This window comes from Hemiscyllium ocellatum, chromosome 10, assembly GCF_020745735.1.
Source record: "Hemiscyllium ocellatum isolate sHemOce1 chromosome 10, sHemOce1.pat.X.cur, whole genome shotgun sequence".
Classification (NCBI taxonomy): domain Eukaryota; kingdom Metazoa; phylum Chordata; class Chondrichthyes; order Orectolobiformes; family Hemiscylliidae; genus Hemiscyllium; species Hemiscyllium ocellatum.
The window spans coordinates 104,699,639-104,724,835 of record NC_083410.1 but is presented as its reverse complement, the minus strand read 5'-3'; the positions used below and the strand labels follow the sequence as shown (position 1 = coordinate 104,724,835).

The 25,197-nt window shown below is 44.8% G+C and overlaps 1 protein-coding gene across 2 annotated transcripts in view; it reads right to left on the bottom strand.

Moving 5' to 3' along the window:
- Positions 1-25,197, bottom strand: part of LOC132819522 (1-phosphatidylinositol 4,5-bisphosphate phosphodiesterase beta-1) — an 893,680-nt gene that overhangs the window by 148,565 nt on the left and 719,918 nt on the right. For both annotated transcript variants that reach the window (XM_060831077.1, XM_060831078.1), the window contains exons 15-17: positions 17,133-17,255; positions 13,387-13,457; positions 5,303-5,399 (exon numbers count right to left, since the gene is read on the bottom strand). In XM_060831077.1, the coding sequence (XP_060687060.1) occupies positions 5,303-5,399; positions 13,387-13,457; positions 17,133-17,255 (291 nt within the window). The remainder of the gene's footprint in view (positions 1-5,302; positions 5,400-13,386; positions 13,458-17,132; positions 17,256-25,197) is intronic.

Genomic DNA, 25,197 nt, shown 5'->3' with positions numbered 1-25,197 from the left:
TCCTTAACACGGTTAAAGCATGGAGAATGATGAAATAAGGTGTGGGCAATTTACAAAAACCTTCCCCTTTCACTCCCATAGTAGGAATGTTAGGATTCTGGCCAGGATCGATGGATTCTGGCCTTAGGCTCTGGGAGTCCAGAGAAGTTTCCTGTTTGGGAGATTTATTTAACGGGGAGGTCATGATGTCTTTCGAGCAACTGAGCCAGAAATATGAACTATCTCGGAGAGACTTCTTTCATTATTTTCAGATTCGGGACTTTATACAGAAAGCGACTACATTAATGGTTAGTCCCTATAAGTCAGATGTGGAGAGGAGAGTACTTCAGTCCATGGGTACTCTCTCAGTCAGCACCCTCTATCATTTATTAGGAGGTAGTGGATCAAAGGACATTGAGCGTCTGTGCGGAATCTGGGCTCAGGAATTGGGGGGGAGGAGATCTCGTCAGAGGCGTGGGAGGATATTTGGGAAAACGTAAGGAAGATTTCGATTTGCAATAGGACGCAGGCTATGCGACTGAAGGTACTCCACAGGGCTTACTTGGCACCAGAGTGGCTTGTGAAATTTAAGACAGGAGCATCCCCAAACGTAAAACAGATGTTGGTACTCTTATTCGTTGCTTCTGGTCACGCCTCAAGCTTCGTAGATATTGGGGCGGGATAGCGAGTGTCTTGGAAGGGATGTTAGGAACCGAGGTCAAGGTAGATCCGATGTCCCTCCTCTTGGGTTTGCTGAATCTCCCCTCTTTGGATGTGCATGGGAAGAAACTGTTTAATATTCTTTCACTTTGGGTGAGGAAGAACATCCTGATGAACTGGATGTCGGAAAATCCTCCGGGACTGTCAGGGTGGCGTAGATTAGTGATGGGGCACATCTGCCTGGACTTCCTCACGAGTATGGTGCACCAGAAAACGAACTGTTTTATAGGACATGGCGACCCTTTCTGAAATATATAGACACAGACTTGTCGGCTATAGTGGTCAGGGGCTTGGTGTAGCCATGAGGGCTGTGTCTGGTGGGCCGGGGGCCACTGGGAGGAAGACATACGGGTTTGCCAACTGATGCTCCCGGTGATGGGGAGGTTTGGTGGGATTGCGCTGAGTGTTGTAACTTCATTTAGTTTGTCTTAGTTCAACTCAGTTTAAAGTCATAGAGTCATAGAATCATAGAGGAATTTAATTTCTTTTTTTGATTTAATTATTTATTGGATTGTAGGTTACTTTATCTTTTGTTTTCTTCTCAATTGTTTGTGGAGTAGAGTAATCGTTTTTTTTCCTGTTATTGCTGTTATATTACAAATTGTAATATTTTGTAGTAATTTTATAATATTGTGAAAAATTCAAAATCTTTTTCTCAATAAAAATATTTACAAAAAAAAATGCTAAGATAGATAATATTTCAAACAGTTAAGGAATTAAGGGTCATGGTAGGATCCATGGGCATATTCCTGCTCCTGGCTCTTATATTCTGGTGTTAAATGTCAATGGCCGATGGTTAGATTCTCTCTTGTTGGAGATGGTCATTGCCTGGCACTTGTCACTTCAAATCTGGATATTATCCAGGTTTGGCTGGGTCATGAACTTGCATCTGGATAATGAGCCTCAGCCTTAACATTACTAATCCAGGAACAGAGAAATCTTGCTCGCTAATAGATCTGAATATGCAGTTTCTCCAGGAATTCAGAGGAACCTTCGAGGTCTGCCTCTCTCTCTCTCTGTCTGTTTGCCCAGGCGGCACAGTGGCTCAGTGGTTAGCACTACTGCCTCACAGCACCAGAGACCTGGGTTCAACTCCCATCTCGGGCAACTGTCCACGTGGAGTGCGCACGTTGTCTGTGTGAGTTTCCTCTGGGTGCTCCGGTTTCCTCCCTCAGTCCAAAAATGTGCAGGTTAGGTGAATCGGCCATGCTAAATTGCCCGTTGTGTTAGGTGTAGGGGAATGGGTCTGGGTGGGTTGCTCCTCGGAGGGTCAGTGTGGACTTGTTAGGCCTAAACTTCAACATGAGCCAGGTACGGAATAGGAATTCAGAATTGTTTGATGACAAATGTTTTCTCGGGATGGCACAGCCAGTTCCATTTCCTATCCCAGATTACCATAAGACCATAAGACATTGGAGTGGAAGTAAGGCCATTCGGCCCATCGAGTCCACTCCGCCATTCAATCATGGCTGATGGGCATTACCCTACGAGAAGGTGGACGTGAGCTATCTTCATCAACACAAGAGAATGTCTTCACTCTGGGCACTTCAGGGTCTGCTGTGGGTCCACAGTCACAAAGGTGGGGCCAGACTGGGCGCACGGTGGCTCAGTGGTTAGCACTGCTGCCTCGCAGCGCCAGGGACCTGGGTTCGATGCCAGCCTCGGGCGACTGTCTGTGTGGAGATTGCACGTTCTCCCTGTGGGTTTCCTCCCACAGTCCAAAGACGTGCAGATTAGGGTGAATTGGCCATGCTATATTGCCCACAGTCTCCAGGGGTATGCAGGCTGGGTGGATTATAGATTGGGTGGGATGCTGTTCGGAAGGCGAGTGTGGACTCGGTGGGCTGAATGAACTGCTTCCACACTGTAGGGATTCTACGATCTATGACTGCAGATTTGCATCTCTTAAGAGTATTAGCTGTTGAGTTTTTAATGTCAATCTGCCAGTTATACGGTCCCCTCCATTAGGCAAGCATTTTATGAGAAATTTATTGAATTAATTGAATTCCTGTGGGACTCAAGCTTCTGATGTATTGGTCTAGGATAGCTAGCCCAGTAACATAACCACTGTGCTGTTATGTTCAAAAATCTCCACAAAACCAAACTTCGTCACTAACCTGACAGTTCTCAAAAAATGATTCAAATGAATGTGCAGCAAACAGCAATCCTCTGTCTACGGTGAGTTACTAATATTGCTGATGTGCACAACTGTGTTTTTCTCCAACATTAAAAAGTCAGCCAAGCCTGAGAATGTAAAACACTTTATGTTGCCTCATGAATCACATGCTCCAAAGTCCGAAAAGTGTGGCGATCCTATCCAATTCCCAATAAAGGATAACGCTATCCTTGGAAACTGTGGCTCATTGTCTCTTGTCAGCAGTCGCAGGTCTGGCAGTACACAGCCTCTAATTATCCTTGGCTAATCTTCGCCCCAAGGCGAGTGAGAGTCAAAGGCTCAATATATTCGGCCCCTGCGTTCCTGGTCCAGTTGAGATGGAGAAGGAAATGCTTAAAAGCCAACTCACCCAGAAGGGATAGCCAATATAATGGGTACTATTTATAGTCAGACTACGTGACTATAAGTATTTCAGAAGAGTTCAAATGGACCATTTTATCATGTAGGGAAAAAGTGAGGACTGCAGATGCTGGAGATCAGAGCTGAAAATGTGTTGCTGGAAAAGCGCAGCAGGTCAGGCAGCATCCAAGGAACAGGAGGTTCGACGTTTCGGGCATAAGCCCTTCTTCAGGAGAAGAAGGGCTTATGCCCGAAACATCGAATCTCCTGTTTCCTGGATGCTGCCTGACCTGCTGCGCTTTTCCAGCAACACATTTTCAGCATTTTATCATGTAAACTCATTGAGGATTGCACTTGTTTACAAAGAGTGGTCAAATCAAGGAGTAATTACATGTAACATTTACACATATCCGTTACTAATGAGAGAGGCTCCTTTTGCAGAATAGATCTCACAAGATAAGACTTGTCAGCAATATGCTTATCTACAAGGATATAGACAGCAATTCAAATATCTTCTCAGCATGGACCACCACCAGTCAGTATTGTCAGCTGCTCAAAATTAATTGCAGGCATATAGCAAGTAAAAATAACCACTCACTCTGACGATGCAGCCTCTCAGTTAAGCTTAGAGGGCAGTTAGCTCAGCTGGCTGGTATGCAACGTAGAGTGATGCCAATGGGCATGGGTTCAATTCCTGCACTGGCTGGGAAGATCCCTCCTTCACAACCTCTCTCCCCTCACCTGAGGTGTGTTGACCCTCAGCTTAAACTCCCACCAGTCGTCTCTCCTTGATGAGAGAACAGCTCTGTGATCTGGTAAGACTACTGGGACTTGATCTCCCCAGGCTGTAGGAATATCCAACCATCCTATCTTTTCATTTTGTTGGTGGATTATGAGAAGTGGAAAACATTTGGTCAGTACTGGTTTGCAAAGGATTAACTGTGTGATTGCCTGGAATGGGAAAGTCAGAGGTTTAAGGAAATTTTAGGCAATTTTGCGAAAGGAACTAGTGGCTTTGGAAAACAGTGTTCAACAAAGCTTTAGAGAGAGTGAGGGGTGCAACCCCCCGGCTTTAATTATTGAATACAGAACTGAAAAACCCAAATGGATCTACTCTGCTGTTGCCTAGCAACAGCCTCTGGAATGACATAATGGGTGCTCTTTCTTCAGTACACACTTAGAAGCTGTAAAAAGTTGTTGGATTCATGTGCAAATCTGCATTACTTGTCTCTGTCTGTCTGTTTAAGAGTCAGCTTGAAGCCAAATGCAGCCCTCTCCAGATCTCTCTCAGTGAAGGTGCTTTGGAAAACAAGGATAAAGTTTCAAATATCAAAGTTCCCAATTGTTCCTCATCTGAATTTGCTTTGCAGGTTTTCCATTGGTCCTCAACTGGATCTCACTGACAAAAAAAACCGAAGGCACTGTGAGGAAGTCACCTTTCTCTACCCTTTCAGTCTGGTTTCTTGAACCACAGGGTTTTCCCTGCTCTTATCTTTGTGTGTGTTTCTTTGTCCTAGCTGACTAAGAGAGTGCACGTGTTTCAGATCAAGGGTAATAAAGTTTAATTTGCAAGGCAGCTTTAGTCGATAAGGAGTTCGCCACTTGTTTCAAGAATACGCCTGTCTATGAAATATCAAAGTATCTCCCAAATAGGAAATTCAACTGCATCAGATTGATTCTCCTCATCCGGGTTCAGGCAAGACATTTAGAATGATATGCCGTCAGTCTAGCATTATTTTAATCATCTCTAACCTCACAGCTATTTTCATAATGGCTGTTTCTGAAGGCATTGTACACTTCCAAACATGGTCCTTGACTGGAATAACAAAGATATGCTGATACTGCCGGGATTCAAGTCCTTTCACAGAGGAGTGCCGATATTGTTGAAGGGCCTGGAGGAAATTACAGGAACAGGGGAAGGGGGAAGGCCGTGGTTTCATCACAAGGATGTTCCTTGTGACAGTGCATTGAACATTTTCTGGGTGAAGAAGTGTCTCTCCTTGCTGCATGAACTCAGTGGCGTCAAGACTATGGAAGCAATTCAGGACACTCCGCAAAGTGTAACCTGCCAGATAAAAAGTCACTCACTCTTAGCAATCTCGAAGGACTCAAACTTCACAGGCTGTATGTAGGTAACCAGGTTGGACATTTCTTCTGTAGCACTCGCTTCACATCCAGCAGTCCCCTGTAAGTACAGGCCAACAACACTTGTTTTAAAAATGCTGTTGATAAAATGCACTGTGTTTCGAGCTTTGCAAGGTCAGTCCCGCAAATGAGCTTTTAATCTGAAAGCATTTTCATACAAGAGTGTTAACAAAAAACCTGCTTCAATAATAGATGTGTCCAGACTGTAGCATATCCAAAGCACTTTACATCCAATTGAAGCACTGTCAATATAGGAAAAGCGACAGCTAATTTGCACACAGCAAGCTCTGAGAAGCGACAACACAATAATGGAGAGATAATCTGCTTTCTGATGATGCTGATTGAAAGATAAATATTGCCCAAACACAACTCCTCTGGCTTTCTTTGCAATCGTGCCACAGGATCTTTCACATTGATCTGAGAGGCTGACAGAAACTCAATTCAACATCTCATTTGAAAGTCAAAAAAAACCCCAAGTGAACCGTGGACGCTGGAAATCTGAAACAAGAGCAGAAATTGCCGGAGAAGCTCAGCAGGTTTGGCAGCACCTGTGGACAGAAATCAGAGTTAACCTTTCATGTCCAGTGACCCTTTTATAGTTCTGTCCTTATTTGCAATTTCTGTTCTCATTTGAAAATCAATTCCTCTGACAATAAAATACAAAAGCATCAGCCTGCATTTCTGTGCTCAAATCCATGCAGTGAGACTCGCACCCACAGCCCTTTGGCTCAGGGACAATGTCTGTCTATTTTGAGTCAGAGAGTCATAGGGATGTACAGAGTGGAAACAGACCCTTCGGGCTAACCTGCCCATGCTGATCAGATATCCTAACCTAATCTAGTCCCATTTGCCAGCACCTGGCCTATATCCCTCTAAACCCTTCTTATTCACATACCCATCCAGACGCCTTTTCAATGTTGCAATTGTACCAGCCTCTAGCACTTCCTCCGGCAGCTCATTCCATACACTCACCACCCTCTGTGTGAAAAGGTTGTCCCTTAGGTCTCTTTTATATCTTTCCCCTCTCACCCTAAACCTATGCCCTCTAGTTCTGGACTTGCCCACATGGGAAAAGGACCTCAGCTATTTGCCCTATCCATGCTCCTCATGATTTGAGAAACCTCTTTAAGGTCACCCCTCAATCTCTGATGCTCCAGGGAAAACAGCCCCAGTCTCTTCTGCCTCTCCCTATAACTCAAACCCTCCAACCCTGGCAATACCCTTGTCGGGGTTTCTGCTATAGCGTTGGCGATTGAACTTTGTGTGACTGCCATCAAGGCATTCCATTTGCTGTCTCTCTCTCGCTCGCTCTCTTTCTCTGATTCTCTTCCATGGCCACCAAAATCAGTCACTCGACCAGTCCTCACTGATTCACAGTTCCTGAGCTCAAACCCACATCCTTATGTCAGCCCTCCAACATCATGTGAGCCTTCTGTTCCTGTCCGCCTCGCACTGTGGCTTTGTTGAGGAATCGTACAGCCGTGGAGGACAAGCCATTCGACTGACCCTATGGAAGGGCTGTCGGTTTAGTCATTCTCCCCCAGCAGCGCCCCCTCTCTTTATCCCATCCTCCTTCCGAAAGTGTGATGCCCTGAACCAGACACATTACTCCAGTCATGATTGAATCAATCTATGATCAAGGTTGGACATGACTTCCTGGCTTCCTGGCTTTCTGGTCTGTAGCCTTGTTGCTGCTATCCTTCTAGATGGAAGTGGATGTGGAAGATGCTTTCTAAGGATCTTTGATGAACTTATGCAGTGCATCTTGTAGACAGTACACACTGCTGTGACTAAGCAAAATGCTTGTTGATGTGACAGCAATTTTGATTAAATTAGGTCCCCTACAGTATGGAAACAGGCCCTTTGTCCAACAAGTCCACACTGACTCAATCTTCTACACTATATTTAACCCCTGACTAATGCACCTATCACTATGGGAGAATTTAGCATGGCCAATTCATCTAACTCACACATCTTTGAACTGCGGGAGGAAACAGACACAGATAATGTATAAACTCCACACAGACAACCCCCCAAGGTAGGCATCGAACCCAGATCCCTGGCCCTATGAGGCAGCAGTGCTAACCACTGTGCCACTCACAATTTTGCTTTGTCCTGGATGGTATCAAGCTTCTTGAGTGTTATTGGAGCTGCATCAATTCACAGTTCAATGCTCAGAGATGTATCTGTACTACTTGGCCATGATAAATGTGACGACATTGTAAAGGTAGAGAGCAGAGTCGGGAGGCCTTACTGAACTCGGGCAAACTGACCTTTGGGCACAGCCTGCAAGCTGGAAAATCTGTTGGAGATGGGGGTCATTGGAGAGGTCCGCTGAGAGATTTGAAAGCAAGAGGAGGATTTTACAATCAAGTAGTTGCTTGACCCTGCTCTAACGTTGTTCAGTGACCTTAGGGATGATAGGAAAAGGAACTTGCTATGCACAGTACATGATCAAAGGTGGTTAAAGTCTATTTACTTAAAAACATTTTCTCTTAACAACACATTCTGTGCCACAACACTCTTTCGGTTGCAGTGATTGTAATGAGGTTGGCCAGGTGGACCTCATAGAACCTGAGTTCCCCGATTGGGGCAGTTAACCTGGTCCATACGGGGAACCCCAGCTGACAGACAGAAACAGGAGGGTCAAAGGTTCTGTTGGCTCTGAGAGCTGGCTCTGTGCCAGCTGGATCAGTGCCAGGTACTACGCCCGGGTAAATAAAGGGTGACTTGGTGACGGGATACCGGCCTCTGTGGAGCTGTTTCAGGCATGACTTCATGTTTCAAAGTTTTGAGGAGGAAAGGAGATTCAGAAGTGGCAGTACCTCACGAGGACAGCGAGCCAGTTTGTGGAAACGTGCAACGGCAATCGTAGATGGGACAGAATGGTCACCAACGTTGGTTAACATGGGGACCCAGAACAGCAGCTCACTGGGAATACAGTGAAGGGAACGGGAGTTGGATGTGATGGATAAGATGAGCTTTGACAATGAAGCTGCAAAGGTTTGCTCAAAGGAATAGTTTTATGAAAGGGAGTTATAAGAGAAACTTGAGAGCGATATGAGCTTGGGACTAGAGCGGTGGAGATTTCTTGAACACATTGGAAGGGAGGGACATGGCAGAGTCAGCTCAAAGACTCTTCCTTTGGGACGGTCCATAGGCTGCGTTGACTTCAACTCACCGAATCCTGCACATTGCCTCCCAGCTTCACCTCCACTCCCTCGTCTTTTTCTCTATTTAAAAGCCCCTCCTTTGAGCCCTTCACACATTTGCCCCTGAACCTTGTCTTCCATTCCAAATTTGTATGCTTACGCATCTGTAAAGGTCTTTGGGCTATCTGTCCTGTTGTAGGCATGCCGTAAATGCAAGTTTGTTATTCCCAGCAAAATAAAAGTGGACTTTGTAAACCATGGTTGGCTGTCCTTTACTTGTTACCAGCTACAGGACAGGACAATGTAAATTGTGTCCAAGTCTGTCACCTGCATTTGATGCCATAGTGCAAACAGTGTACAGAACTCTGCCAAATGTTTATCTCTGATTGGTTTAACTAGCTATGCAGCTACTTCATGCAGCAGAAGGCAAATACCTTTTGCTTTAATCTTGGCGACTTATCTATTTTATTGTCTGGTGCATTATACTCTGCTTTGATAATTCTGCAATTTATAACGAGAGAAACTATATTCCACATCTTGCTGAATGCACTGCAAATATACAATGGCAAACCTGCCTCAGATGTATTTTAAACTGTGAAATATCCCAATAGGGATCTAGTCACGTAAAGTCATAATTTCCGGGGACATATTTTGTCTAAGCAGCCTTTAATAATATACGCCAAAGGAATAATTCACTTCAGGAAATACAACATGACTGAAAATTGCTGACAATGGTTGTTGAGAAAACGATAGACCATAAAACTGAAATTAAAAATGAATTCGATGCAACATTTACACATGGGTAGCATGGTGGCTCTGTGGTTAGCATGTTGCCTCACAGCGCCAGGGACCTGGTTTCAATTCCACCCTTGGGTGACTGTCTGTGTGGAGTCTGCACATTCTCCCTGTGTCTGGGTGAGTTTCTTCTGGGGGCTCTGGTTTCCTCCCACAATCCAAAGATGTGCAGGTTAGGTGAGTTGGCTGTGCTAAATTGCCCATTGTGTTCGGGGATATGTAGGTTAGGTGCATTAGTCAGGGGAATGGGTCTGGGTGGGTTAGTGTGGACTTGTTGGGCCAAATGGCCTGTTCCCACCCTGAAGAGATTCTATGACTCTATCCTGATAAGCACTGTTCTCATGTTCCTCAAGTCCTACTTGAAGTCTTCAGGACTCATATAATTCCTACAGTTTGGAAATGACAGTTCCCGATGAAGGGCTGCTGCCTGATACATCGATTTTCCTGCTCCACGGATGCTGCCTGACCTGCTGTGCTTTTCCAGCACCACTCTAAGCTTGACAGTTACCCTACAATTTCTATGAGTCCTGAAGACTTCAAGAAGGCTGTGAGGCACATGAGAATAGTGCTTCTCAGGATAGAACCATAGAATTCCTACAGTGTGGAAAAAGGCCATTTGGCCCAACAAGTTCACACGGAATCCCTGAAGGGCATCCAACCTCACTATCCTATCCCTGGAACCCTGCATTTCCCATGGCCAATCCACTCTAACCTGCACATCTTTGAACTGTGGGAGGAAACTGGAGCACCCGGAGGAAACCCACGCAGACCATGGGGAGACACAGTCACCCAAGGCTGGAATCAAACCTGGGTCCCTGGCGCTGTGAGGGAAGCAGTGCTATTCACTGAGCCACCATGCCGTGACTCAATGTTGGGGTCAATAATTTTAGGGTCTGAACACCTTCTTCCATGTTCTTTCCTTATCCCTACACTCTAGGCCTTGTCATGACAGGGAGTCCTAGAGATAAACAGAATGGAATCAGACCCTTTGGTCCAACCAGTCCATGTCAAACATAATCCCAAACTAAATTTGTCCCACCTGCCTGCTCCTAGCCCATATCCCTTCAAACCTTTCCTTTTCATGCACTTATCTCAGTGTCTTCCAGCACAGCCAGCCCATTTTCACCCACTCATTGTCCCCATTACCACCTATCTAGTCTTCTTCCCTGACTAACTATCGACCATCCCTTTTTCTGGTTACCTTTTCTCCCTCTCTTTCCGGCCTCTGTATACACCTACCCACTCAAATCTTTGTCCCCCTCACCCTCTGTTATCAATAACAATAGCACTTTTTCAGTGATACTATCAGTTCAAACAAAGGGTCACTGGGCACTGTTAATTATGTCTTGTCTCCACGGATGCTGGCAGACTTGCCAAGTTTCTTCAGCTTTTTTTTTGCGTCTCAAGAGCATTTCTGCTTTTCAGAATGTGCACTTTGACAAACAAGCAATGAGCACAGGTGGCTCAGTGGTTAGCACTACTGCCTCGCAGCGCCAGAGGCCAGAGTTCGATTCCTGTCTCAGGTTACTGTTTGTGTGGAGTTTGCACATTCTCGCCGTGTCTGTGGGGGTTTCCTCCCACAATCCAAAGATGTGTAGACCAGGTGAATTGGCCATGCTAAATTTCCCATAGTGTTAGGTGCAATAGTCATGGGTAAATGTAAGGGATTGGGTCTGGATGGGTTACTCTTCAGAGGGTCAGTATGCCATTATTGGCCTGTTTGCATACTGTAGGGAATCTAATCTAATCAACTTTTCTGAAGCTGAACATAATTAAATAAATGGAATCACAAACCTTGCAAAAAGGAGTCTTAGCTGTTGTTTCATGCATTCAATGTCACATACACACACAGGTCAAAGCTGATACTTCAGTGTTGTTCTGAGGGAGTGCTGCACAGTCTGAGGAGACGTTAAACTGAAACTTGCTCTCTCAACATTATTTCAGAGAGTCGGGTAGTTATCCCTGGTACCCTGGCTAATATTTATCTTCGACCAATACCACTAGATAATTGATTCATTATTATATTGCTAGTTTGTGGGAGCTTTCTGTGTGCAAATTCACTGCTGGGTTTTTCACCTGGGTGCACATCATTAGTGTGTCAAAGACTGTAAAATGCTTTGGGTTGTGACATAGAGGTGCATTATAAATACAAGTTTTCTGTTAACTATACAAAACTATCATTTTTAAAACAAAATGAAATGTTAATTTATTGGAAGTGCGATGTTCTGGCAAGTTATATCTGTGCAGGCGCCATGGAGGGACGACTGGATTCTCAACCAAGAGATTTCACAGTCAGTGAGGTTTAGCTACTGTTGTGAAGTGGTCACAAATCCCCACACTGCAAGGTCTCAGTCATGAGGTCAATGACCAGAGAACAATATTTTCTCCTATACAATTGTGGTTCAAGGTTTAGTGTTGGCCAAAACATTGAGAGATTTTCCTTTTTGGGTATTTCGAACAGCCACTTGAGGGGTCAGATAGATGATTAGTTTATTGAGTCATCTGAAACACGGCACCTGAGACAGTGCAGGACCTCCTCAGTAATGAGCTGAAGTGCCAGCCTAGATAAGACCAGAAGACATAGGAGCAGTAATTAGACTATTCAGCCCATCAACTCTGCTCCATTGTTAAATCATGCCTGTTACGTTTTTCATTCTCCCGCTTTCTCTCTGTAGTCCTTGATCTTTTTCACAATAAAGATCCTATCTATCTCAGTCTTACATATACTCAATGACCTCAATGATAAGGTGTGAAGACATTTGTCCTTATCTCCGTTCTAAAAGATCGTCCCTTTACTCTAAGGCTGTGCCCTGGGGTCCTAGTCTTTCCTATCAATGGAAACATCTTCGAAATATCCACACTGTCCAGGCCATTCAGTATTCTGTATGTTTCAATTAGATCCCCTCCCTCATCCTTCCAAACACTATCGAGTATACACCCAGAATCCTCACGCGTTCCTCCTACGTTAAGCTTTTCATTCCGGGACCATTCTCATGAACATCCTCTGTACGCAGTCCAGGGCTAGTGCATCCTTCCTGAGAAATGCGACCACTACTCCAAATGTGGTCTAATGTGATATGTACTGACATCTCTTGACTGTTGGGACTCAGAGGTGGGGACACTGCCAATGGCTAATGACACTAATCATGATTATGTTAATATGAGTAACTAACAGGAAACATTGTGCATGTGCCTACCTTGCGGTGTTTAACAACATGCGCAACAACTACCAACTGTGGGATATTGCTCGAACAATCAACCTTGGACACAACTCCAAATTGAATATAGAGTCATAGAGATGTACAGCATGGAAACAGACCCTTCGGTCCAACCTGTCCATGCTGACCAGATATCCCAACCCAATCTAGTCCCACCTGCCAGCACCCCGGGGTGCAAAAGAGAAGGCTGAAGCATTCGCAATACTCTTTAGCCAGCATTGTTAATTGGGTGATCCTCCAAATGTCCCTAGTATCACAGATACCTAGTCTTCAGCCAATTTGATTAACTCCATGTGACAGTGGACAAAGTGTGGAGCTGGAAAAAGCACAGCAGGTCAAGCAGCATCAGAGGAGCAGGAGAGTTGACATTTCCCTTCAGGCAGCATATGGTGTGGTCGGTGCAGGAGAGAGGGAGAGAAAGAAGCTGACTCTGCCTTTGCTGTTTGAACTCATGCATTGCTGGACATCAGATTGCGTCTGTGAAAATTAACAAGCAGTGAAATCCACAACTAATCTTGGAGGAACTGTTGGGCGAAGTTCACAGCACAGAATCAGATAAGTTAATTGTTTTAAGTGGCCTACAGAATATGATAGATTGTTCTGATTATTTATCCAGCAACTGAACTGTATTTACTTTGGCAGCGTTTGCTAACACCAGCAATCACCAGCAACCACACAAGCGTACTCATTGGGAAAGGCAGGGGACCAAACACTGAGATGTGACATCATTTGCACATAAGCATTACTGAGCATGCTCAGGGAAGCATATTATTTTGAACAGGGCTTCAGTAGTGAGGAGCCATGGAGTGAGTACCGTACAGATATCCCCGAGTGAAATAAACACTTCAGTGGCACGGCCTACCTCATCCATTGAGGATTTCTTGGAATCTTCATCATCATCTTCTTCCTCTTCACTTTCTGCTTCTCCATCGCCTGCAAATGTTTGTTAATAATTAACTTCAACGTTACTTGCACCAAAGGTTAACCAATACAGTCAAGCGTTTGCACAAAAATAAACGAGATGAACAGCACTGTGATTTACAACGTACTTATGGGCTGACTATACAGGGGCTTCGGTGACCCTGGGAGAACCCCTGCTCTGTGATAGCAACTCCTGCCAGAAGTGCTAATGTGTGGACACCAATGGTGAGGGACAAAGCCGGGCTTGGTAAAAGCCATCTCATGCAGCATTCATTGTGAAAAGCACTCAGTGAGCGGCAAGTGCCCTTGGACAGTACTCAAGGAAGCATCAGGACTTCAATGAGAGCGTCGGGGGAGGGTATCAAATCGGGGCAGATGTTGAAGAAAAGAAATAAATCTCTCGAACTTGTCGATTATGCTTGCTTGCAGAATGGGGTTATTTATTATCTACCATTATCTTATGTGCAAACATTAACATTATACATCGAGGCCATTAATGAGAGGCTGGGAGATCATAATGAACAAGGTGATAATTGTTTAGGAAACATTAACAACAGGAGTAGGGCCATCTGACCCATTGAGCCAGCTCCACCATTCAATACGATCATGGCTGATCTTTTCATGGACTCAGCTCCACTTACCCGCCTGCTCACCGTAACCCTTCATTCTTTCACTGTTCAAAAATCGATCTTTGCCTTAAAAACATTAACTGAGGTAGCCTCAACTGCTTCCCTGGGCAGGGAATTCCACAGATTCACAACCCTTTGGGTGAAGAAGTTCCTCCTCGACCCAGTTCTAAATCTGCCCCCTCCTTATTTTGAGGCAATGCCCCCTCGTTCTAGTTTCACACCCCAGTGGAAACAACCTCCCTGCTCCTAATCTATTCCCTTCATAATTTTCTGAATTTCCCTAAGATATCCCCTTGAAAAGGGACTTAACAGTGTGGACAAACATGTACTGGCGTACACATTTCCACTAGACGTTTTGGGGGAAGATGGTTGTACTGTGAAACTAGTAATCAGCAGCTCAGGCTAATGTTCGGAGACACATAGTCAATCTCTTCACAGTAGTTGGTGGAATTTAACTGAATAAACCTGGAATGTAACACCGAGTCTCACTGAAGGTGACCATGAAACCACCATCCGGAGCCATAAGAAAGCCTCATCTGGTTCACTAATGTCCTTTCAGGGCGGACACCTGATATCCTCATCCACGTAGTCCGAGGAAAGGGTGGGAAAGTGAGGATCTGGAGTGTCAGATCAGCCAGAACCCTCCTGACTGGCACCGTAGGCCCGAGGGGCCGAACAGCCTACTCCTGCCATCTCTTGCGGTTGACCTTTTGATTGTGGTTAGGCCTCTGGCGTGGTCTAGCCTAACCAAAGGCACTAAGAGGTTGCCAACAAAGGCTGCCTTTGCCAGGGGCTCTCACTTCCCACAAGGGGACCAAAACTCTGGTGCTTGAACATGGCAGTGAGTACTGGTTCATCTTCCTTAAACACTCACATCTGCTTTCTTCTCAGGTCACCTTGGAAGCTGACTCTTGAGATTTATAAACTCCTGCAGAGATGTTACTTTCAGGGAGTTCTTGCAATCCTTCTTTTTCTGAACAATGGCGTCCCACATTTAAAAAAAACACTCATAATAAATACATGCTCTGGGGTTAGGTGACTGAACTCTTCACCCCCACTCTCCCAACTCCACATTCAAACAAACTTAAACCTAAATGGATCCTCTGAGCAACAGGATCATTGAATACTTAAATCGTGATCTCCGGAATCTCCTGGCGTATCGATGCCCAGAGATCTTGCTAAGGTAACCTCACACTGTTACTCTCTCCAGTAACTGGTCCCAGGCAGAGACTGCTATGGAATTGGGTTAAAGATGGACTTAATGCTGCAGAGAGCTGTCACTAATTAGACGTAGCCTGTTTCCTGATAATCTAATTACTCCGTTATAAGAAAGGATTATCTGCCATTCTTACACAGTCTGATCTACATCGACTCCAGGGTCCCCATGACTATGGGTGAGGCTTGACTGCTGTCTGAAATGGTCAAACTAACTACTCTGGGCAAAGTTTGTGAGAAGATTTGTAGCTCGGGTGCTCGTTGTTGTGGTTCTGTTCGCCGAGCTGGGAATTTGTGTTGCAGACGTTTCGTCCCCTGTCTGGGTGACATCCTCAGTGCTTGGGAGCCTCCTGTGAAGTGCTTCTGTGATCTTTCCTCCAGCATTTGTAGTGGTTTGAATCTGCTGCTTCCGGTTGTCAGTTGCTGTCCGCTGCAGTGGCCGGTATATTGGGTCCAGGTCGATGTGTTTGTTGATAGAATCTGTGGATGAGTCACAGATTCAATCAATAAGCACATCGACCTGGACCCAATATACCGACCACTGCAGTGGACAGCTGAAACTGACAACTGGAAGTGGCAGATTCAAACCACTACCTACTCTGGGCAGCTAGAGAGGGCGATTGAAGGCTGGCCCACATCCCATTACACACCAAATTTGTTAAAAAGTGTGCATGACATGGGGTGGCACAGTGTTCACCACTGCTGCCTCATAGTGTCAGGGTCTTGGGTTCGATTCCAGCCTCGGGTGACTCTCTGTGTGGAGTTTGCACTTTCTTCTGCGTGGGTTCTTGTTGTCTCGAGGAATTAAGGGCTACGGGGAGAACGCTGGCAAGTGGAGTTGAAATGCCCATCAGCCATGATTGAATGGCGGAGTGGACTCGATGGGCCGAATGGCCTTACTTCCACTCCTATGTCTTATGGTCTTATGGTTCCCTCTCACAATCCAAAGACATGCAGGTTGGGTGGAATAACCATGGGCAATGTAGGGTCATAGGGATTGGGTTGGTCTGGGGTGGGATGCTATTTGGAGGACTAGTATGGGCTGAATGGCCTGCTTCCACACTGTAGGGATCCTGTGAAGGACTGAACTGTCGATCCCATATCCTGTGTTTCTCATCTTATCATTCATGACTGATATATTAACCATCCTTGCACCTTGCTCATCCATTAGAGTAATGATAGATCATTACATTACAGTGTAAAGAAAGTATCCCAATAATGCCAGTGTCACATCACAAAACTGAAACGATTCCAGCCTCTTTAGTGAATATATGTGTCTACCAAACTGGAAATGAAGATATAAAACGAGATTTAAATTCCTGTTTCTGGAAAAATCTAGTCAGTCTTGTGTTAATTGTTAGTTAGTTTTACAGTCCAGAGCTACATAGTATATGGGATCAGATAGCTCAGTTGGCTGGATGGTTGGTTTGCGATGCAGGGAGACACCAACAATGTGGACTCAATTCCCACAGCAACTGAGGTGACCATGAAGGACTTTCTTTCTCAACCTTTCCCCTCACCTGAGGAGTGCTGAACCTCAACTTAAACCACTACCAGTCATCTCCCTCTCTCATGAGTCAGCATCCCTATTGGCAATTTTTAACCTTAAAATGAAGACTTCATAGAGAAAGTGTTCCAGACTCAGGGAGCCATACTTAAGACATAACTTTGGGTCCAATCCCAAACACATGACTAAGCCATCAGTAGACTATTTTTTGCATTGAACAACATCCCATTGTTACAATTTAACTCTTTACACTAGCAACACTTCTGGTCAGCTCCCAGACAAAACTATCAGTCTGAGAACCAGCACAATATATTAATAACTATCAAAAATTCTGACCTATAGATTTTCTGCCACTTGCTTTCTGATCAGCCACCTCCTTTCCGACTTTGTCAATAGGCTTGTCTGATCCATCCACATTGGATTGTTGCGTAGTATCTGGCTCCTCAGGATTGGAGGATGCTGTAGAACAGATATCGATAAATAGTTAAGATTTTGTGTGTTTTTGATTAAACAATAGATAACTTTCTATTCCTGTTTCTCTGAGAACTGAGCAAGCTGCAGAGTTCAAATTGTTATGAAATCACACACAATATTAAACACAACGTTGTTGGAGATGGTAATGGAAGATGATTTATGTTAAACCAGTCATAACCTGGTTCATCAGAGCACGAATTCAGTAATTTTTAAAATTTCCCTTTGAAATCCTGTGTATGAACCATCCTTGCACCTTGCTCATCCATTAGAATAATGTAGATCATTACATTACAGTGTAAAGAAAGTATCCCAATAATGCCAGTGTCACATCATTATGCATTACATACAATTTCACAAAACCGAAATGATTTCAGCCTCTTTAGTGAATATATGTGTTTACTAAACTGGAAATGAAGATATAAAATGTGACATAAATTACTGTTTCTAGAAAAAGCTAGTCAGTCTTGTGTTAATTGTTAGTTAGTTTTACAGTCCAGAGCTATATAGTATATGGGGATCAGATAGCTCACTTGGCTGGATGGTTGGCTTGCGATGCAGAGAGATGCCAACAGCATGGGTTTAATTCCCACAGCAACTGAGGTGACCATAAAGGACTCTCCTTCTCAACATTACCCCTCACCTGAGGGGTGCTGAACCTCAGCTTAAACCACTACCAGTCATCTCCCTCTCTCATGAGTCAGCATCCCTATCGGCTGGTCTGCCTCATGAAACCGTTGTATAGGAATTCTTAACATATTTATAAGAAACTCTTTTGTCAAATAGTTTAACCGAAGCATCAATCCATTTGAGATGAGAAAGCAAATGCTTTGATAAACTTGCAACATCTTTTCATGCGAATCATCAACAAAAGACATTTATTCCAAAGCAGTTGAGGATTTGATAGCCACATATAACATTAAAACAGGTTTAGATAAAGTTCCGCTTACAGTCCAGAATGCTAATTTGTTTAAAAAGTATTTGAATTCTCAGGTTTAAAGGAGATGCGTGTCAATATTCTACATTTTAAGAGTTTTACAGAAACAAATAAACTAAAAGCAACATTGACTAAGCACTACATAGTAGGAAACTAGTCATCTAAATGACAGGAATGATATCTTCTTCTTTGACCTCCCCAGTTCCATATAGCAAACCAACCTTCCATCCATAGAATCCGTCTATACTTCCCACTGCCTCAGGAAAGCAGCCATCATCATCAAAAGCCCCTCCCATCCCAGTTATAATCTCTTCCACCCACTACCATCAGGCAGAAGATACAAGAGTTTGAATACACGTCCCAACAGATTCAACAACAGCTTCTTCCCTAGCATGATCAGATTTATGAATGGACCTCCCATATATTAGAGTTGATCTTTCTCTGCACCTTCTCTGTAGCTGTAACACTATGTTTTGCATTCTGTTCTATCACCCCAAAGTACTTAAGTGAGGTATGATTTGTCTGTATAGCACACAAAACAATACTGTTGACTTGGTACATGTGACAATAAGAAATTAAATAAAGCACACCATATTTATACTTCGTGGCCTGTTCTCATCCAATAGCATTCTCAGCTGTCAGCAGGTCAGCTTCTCCCAGCATCGTGGAGTCGTAATGTCGAGCAATTGTTAAGTAATGTTCTTTCAGCTTCCTGAGAAGTCTTGAACTGAACTCCAGCAGCAAGGTCTTCTCCCAGCAATTCTCTGCCCTGGTCAGGCATGTACAAATCTCTCATAGCATCATGGGATGCTTCTCTTCAACCAGAGACTATGTTCACTGCCATATTCTGCCACAGAAATACAGCACTCTCCTGACTGCTATCAGAGCTTCCGTCAGTCCATTCTGACAGATCACTCCTACTGTACAAAATATTTCTGAGGCTGAACTTCCTCAGGGTGCTAAGGAAATTCGACATGTCTGTAAAGACTCTTAACAATTTTTATAAATGCCCTATCCGGATGCATCATATGGTACAGCAACTGCTCTGTCCAGGACTGTAAGAAACTACAGAGAGTTGTGAACACAGTCCAGTCCATCACACAAACCAACCTTCCTTCCATTGACTCCATCTACAATACTCGCTACCTCAGACAGCCAACATCATCAAAGACCCCTCCCATCCCATCTTCCAACCTATTCCGTCCGGCAGAAGATACAAAAGCTTAAACACACGGACCAACAGATTCAAGAACAGCTTCTTTCCCGCTGTTACAGGTACACAATCCTTTATCCGAAACCCTCGGGGCCAGCTGGTTTTCAGAATTCTGAATTTTTTGGATTTCTGAATAAGTGACAGTTTCACGGTGAAATTAAAAAAAAATCTTACCAACCAGCAGACGCACGTGTGAGTACTGTGAATACTGAGACAGAATTGATGCCTGCCAATGCTGGGCCACGTCACATCAGAGTCACGTTGGGGGCGAGTTGGGTGTGAAGTTGGGTTAACTGTTTAAATGCCAAACAACCTTGCTATGGAGAAAGAAAACTTCATAAGAAAACTTTGGAATTTGGAGCCTTTCGGATTTCGGATAAAGGATTGTGTATTAGACTGATGAATGGACCTCAAATTTTAAATTTAATGTTGATCTCACCCTCTGTGTACCTTCTCTGCAGCTGTAAGACTGTATTCCTCACTCTATTCTATTACCCTTACGCACTTTGTATGGTATGATCTGTCTGTACTTCATGCACATCAAAGTTTTTCACTGTACGTAGGTACATGACGATAATAAATCAAATCAAATGAAATAAACTAAAAAAAGAAGTGTTTTCAAATGTTCAGTTGTGCAATATGACATACACATCTCAATAGCCTATCCTGGGCCCCTCTGTGTCCAAGTTACCAAGGCAGACTAGCTCATTGTCGGGCAGAAATGACAGCGAATCATATTTACTCCTTACTCCCTCTTTATTCCTACATTTGAATTAAAGAGACAGTCCAAAACAGGAGCTCTTCTAAAACCCTGCACAATGAGCAGTTGATAAAGAAAGGTTATGACCATGAGCTGATATCACAAGGGCTGGGGAACACAGTGGGCAGGGGGTGGTGCAGGGCGACATGAGAAAGAACTCCATGAGGAGTGATGCGCCGGAATCCACAGCCACTGATGATGGCAGTGGCTGGAGGGATGATCAATGATTTCAAAAAGGATTGGACTGACACTCAAGGCAAGCAGTTGAAAAGTGTGGTGCTGGAAAAACACAGCAGGCCAGGCAGCATCCGAGGAGCAGGAGAATCGACGTTTCGGGCATCAGTCCTTCTTCAGGAATCCTCCTGCTCTTCGGATGCTGCCTGGCCTGCTGTGTTTTTCCAGCACCACACTTTTCAACTCTGGTCTCCAGTATCTGCAATCCTCACTTTCTCCTACTCAAGGCAAACAACCTTTCAGGGTCACAGGGATAGAGGGGAGGGATTGGGACTGACTAGAACGCTCTACAGAGAGATGGAAAGGACTCAATGGGCTGAACAACATCCTGCGGTGCTGTAATGGCTCCACAACATTTGGGGGTGAGGGCATCTGTAATGGTGACAACACTTACAAACATTTAGGAGGGTCATGCTGTGGCTGTACAGGACATTGGTGAGGCCACTGTTGGGATATTGCGAGCAATTCTGGTCTCCTTCCTATCAGAAGGATGTTGTGAAACGTGAAAGGGTTCAGAAAAAATTTACCAGGATGTGGCCAGGGTTGGAGGGTCTGAGCTACAGGGAGGGGCTGAACAGGCTGGGGCTGTTTTCCCTGGAGCGTCGGAGGCTGAGGGGTGACCTGATAGAGGTTTACAAAATTATGAGGGGCACGGATAGGATAAATAGGAAACATCTTTTCCCTTGGTTGGGGGAGTCCAGAACTAGAGAGCATAGGGTCAGGGTCAGAGGGGAAAGATATAAAAGAGACCTAAGGGGCAGCTTTTTCATGCAGAGGATGAGTGCGTATATGGAATGAGCTGCCAGAGGAAGTGGTGGAGGCTGGTACAATTGCAACATTTAAGAGGCATCTGGATATATGAAATGAAGGGTTTAGAGGGTAATGGGCCAAGTGCTGGCAAATGGACTAGATTAAGGTTTGGATATCTGATTAGCGTGCATGAGTTGGCCCTAAGTGTCTGTTTCCGTGCTGTATGTCTCTATGACTCTATGATATCCGCTTAAAGGTTCATTATCAACATCATTGCAAACAATGCCACACTTTGCATCCTGTTCTCAGTCACTCAACTCTTTGCTGCTTGTCAATGGGATGCTATCCATCACACCTGTCAGAATCGATGATTGGTTGTAGTCAATAAAGCCTGAATACAGTTTCCAAGGAGTTCCTGAAATTGCCTTCCATTAACTACAACTGAAACAGGATCAAACTGCCCTGCTTTCCAAATAGATCGACCAATGTGTCTGCCGCTCATCCAGAAAATAACATCAGTATTGCTTGGGGTCCGTCTCAGTGATCAATCATGCTGCTTTCGTTCATGTTATGGTCCAGAGAGAAGGAACAACAAACTGAAAGCTCAACCTGTCTGACAGGTGGAAGCTGGGGAGATGGAGAGTCAGCTCAACTCAAACAAAAAACTTTCAATAAAAACCATTGATCAGGTTTGTGGTTAAGATCACACCTTGCACATTTCCTTGGGCTTTCCAGCATTTTGGAGAAGCATACACTTATCCTGTCACCTGTTTGTAGCAACTCAGTGCACAACAGCTCACTACCACATATACCGATTGTTTTTCATCCTGATGCATTGGGACGAAGAAACAAACTCGGTTTGATCTTTGTCGCGATGATAAACCTTTCTGCATCACACCACTGCAACAGAAACGGGAATCGTTCCTGTTTCAACTATGACAGCCCTTAGTGGGCAGCACAGTGGCACAGCTGCCTCACAGCGCCAGAGACCTGGGTTCAATTCCCGCCTCAGGCGACTGTCTGTGTGGAGTTTGCACGTTCTCCCCGTGTCTGTGTGGGTTTCCTCCGGGTGCTCCGGTTTCCTCCCACAGTCCAAAGATGTGCGGGTCAGGTGAATTGGCCATGCTCAATTGCCTGTAGTGTTAGGTAAGGGGTAAATGTATGGGTGGGTTGCGCTTCGGCGGGTCGGTGTGGACTTGTTGGGCCGAAGGACCTGTTTCCACACTGTAAGTAATCTAATCTAATTTCCCTTGCAACACAGCCAGGGTTTTGGGAATTATTGGACTGAAATCAAAGCTTGGCTTGATGTCAAGTTTTCTTTCAGTTTGGTAGTTTGAATCCTCCTGCAGGAACAAGACACCACTGTTTGGAAGGATTACAAACAGTCGGACAAATCTGCTTCCTATTTATTTCTTCCTGTCCTTTCCAATTCTCATTGCATGGAATTGTATAACCTTTCTCCTCAACTGTGGGATCATGTTAACCCTGCAGTGTCCTCAGGCACCACCACATCTCCTCTCAAACCCTGTTCCCTCTGCCCACCACCAACCCTCTCCCTCAAACCTTGGCAGCAGAGCGGCGTTCGCTCTGGACTCTTCAGAATCCTTTTCCAAACCCCCTCCTAAATGTCGCTGATTCCCAAAAACCCAACGACATGACCAAACTTTCACTGCCTCTTCCTGACCTCTCCCTTCCTAGCTTCACTGCGTTTATTTGTGAACTACATGAAGGTGTCTCTCAATGGCAGTGTTGCCTGGACACAGACACATGGCCTTTACATGCAGACTGTGCAAATGGAAGATTCTAGTGATTTATTTCCTGGTCTTAGGTACTTAAAAACATGTTTTTTTTTCCCTCAACTGTTCACAGAAATGTTTATTGTACAGGAAATATGTGCTCTTTGAACTCGTTTATTCGCTAAATTAAGGGCCTAGTTTGTGGGCAATCCAACACAATTAAGGTTCCCTCTCATGGTTGAAGCAGAAAGTGCTGGAGAAACTCAGCAGGTCTGGCAGCATCTGTGGAGAGGTTTGAGCCCAATATAATTGACTCAAAACATTAACTCTGCTTTTATCTCTCCACAGACACTGCCAGATCTGCTGAGTTTCTCCAGCACTTGCTGATTTTATTTCACATTTCCAGCATCTGCTGCGCTTTGCTTAAAAAAAAGTTCTGTTCCAAGTTCTAGAGTATACTGTCTCTCCCCTGATGATTTTACTTTACTTAACTTGAGTCTAGAATATCTCTTTGCTGTCGGACAATAAGAAGCGTCAAAAATTGAATGGAATTGAAACTGCGATGCAGGGCCATTTTAGAGGCTTATAAAATCATGAGGGCATGGATGGGATGACCAGACAAGGTCTTTTTCCTGGGGTGGGGAAGAACAAAACTTAGAGGGCATAGGTTGAAGGTGAGAGGGGCAAGATTCAAAAGGGACCTAAGGGGCAGCTTTTTCACACAGAGGGTGGTGCGTGTATGGAATGAGCTGCCAGAGGAAGTGGTGGAGACTGGTACAATTGCAACTTTTAAGAGGCATCTGGATGGCTATATGAACAGGAAGGATTTAGAGGGCCAAATGTTGGCAATTGGTCTCCATGAATTTAGGCTATCTGGTCAGCATGGACGGGTTGGGTCAAAGGGCTTTATGACACTATGACTGGAAGGTCAATGCTGCATTTCAGGTTTAACGCAAACGACTTAACTCAGATTTAAGGCAGAGAGTATTTGCAGTCAACAGCTCTCCTGTCAACCTTTCAAGTTCAGTCACGGTGATAAGATTGAACTTGTTAAGAAAACAATGCATGACAAAAAACCCTGTCTAAGACCATGTCCCACATATACTAATGAGTAAGTGCTCTCCAATCAGTATTTTCTTCAGTGATGTTAGTGGAGGAGTAAATGACAGGCAGGTGGACTCCAGTGGTTCACGAAGGCAGCTCACTATCCCCACTTTCTCAAAGGGCACCTCGGGATGGGTAATACATGCCGGCCCGGCACAGAAACGAATAAAAGAAAAATGACAAGGGGTACCAGAAGGTGCTGGGTGGCCACTTCACTGAAATCTTATGTCAGTATTAAACAGGTAACATACATAAAACATGGAGGGGTGGCACAGTGGTTGGCACTGCAGCCTCACAGCGCCAGGGACCCGAGTTCTCACCTGTCTGCAAGGAGTTTGCACCTTCTCCCCGTGTCTGTGTAGGTTTCCTCCGGGTGCCCCAGTTTCTTCCCACAGTCCAAGGATGTGCAGGTTAGGGTGGATTGGCCATGCTAAGTTGCCCCATAGTGTCCAGGGACGTGCAGGCTAAGTGGATTAGCAACAGGAAATGCAGTGTTACAGGGATAGGGGTTGGTCTGGTTGGGATGCTTTTCGGAGGGTCAGAATTGACCTGATGGGCCAAATAGCCTGCTTCCTCACTACAGAGATCCAAGGCAGGGCAGGAGGAATTCAGCGTCTGTGCGGTACTTGGTCTCTCTTTCTCTCTCTCTCTCGCTCTCTCTCTCCACAGACACTGCCAAACCTGCTGAGTTTCTCCAGCACTTTCCACTCTAATTTCAGATTCCCAGTATTTTGATTTTTCCTGGGCAGCATAGGAGCTGGTTTTACATGGGGCAAATTTTCCAACTCCAAACACACATGTAGCAACTGGAACACCGTGAACTCGCCAGAAGATTGATCGGTTAGACACTCACTGCACTGTTGGCCTAAGTGGAAACAGTATATGATTAGAGTTGGGGCTGGAAAAGCACAGCAGGTCAGGCAGCATCTGAGGAGCAGGAAAATTGACGTTCCGGGCAACAATCCTCCATCAGGAAATGATGAAGATCTTTTGCCCGAAATGTCGATTTTCCTGCTCCTCGGATGCTGCCTGACCTGCTGTGCTTTTCCAGCACCAACTCTAATCTAGACTCTGATCTCCAGCATTTATAGCCCTCACTTTCTCCTGGAAACAGTAAATGCTGATACGCACGACAATCACCACAGCAACAATGCTCTAAGGCACCCGGAAGAACCTTATCCATCATTGTTCAGAAA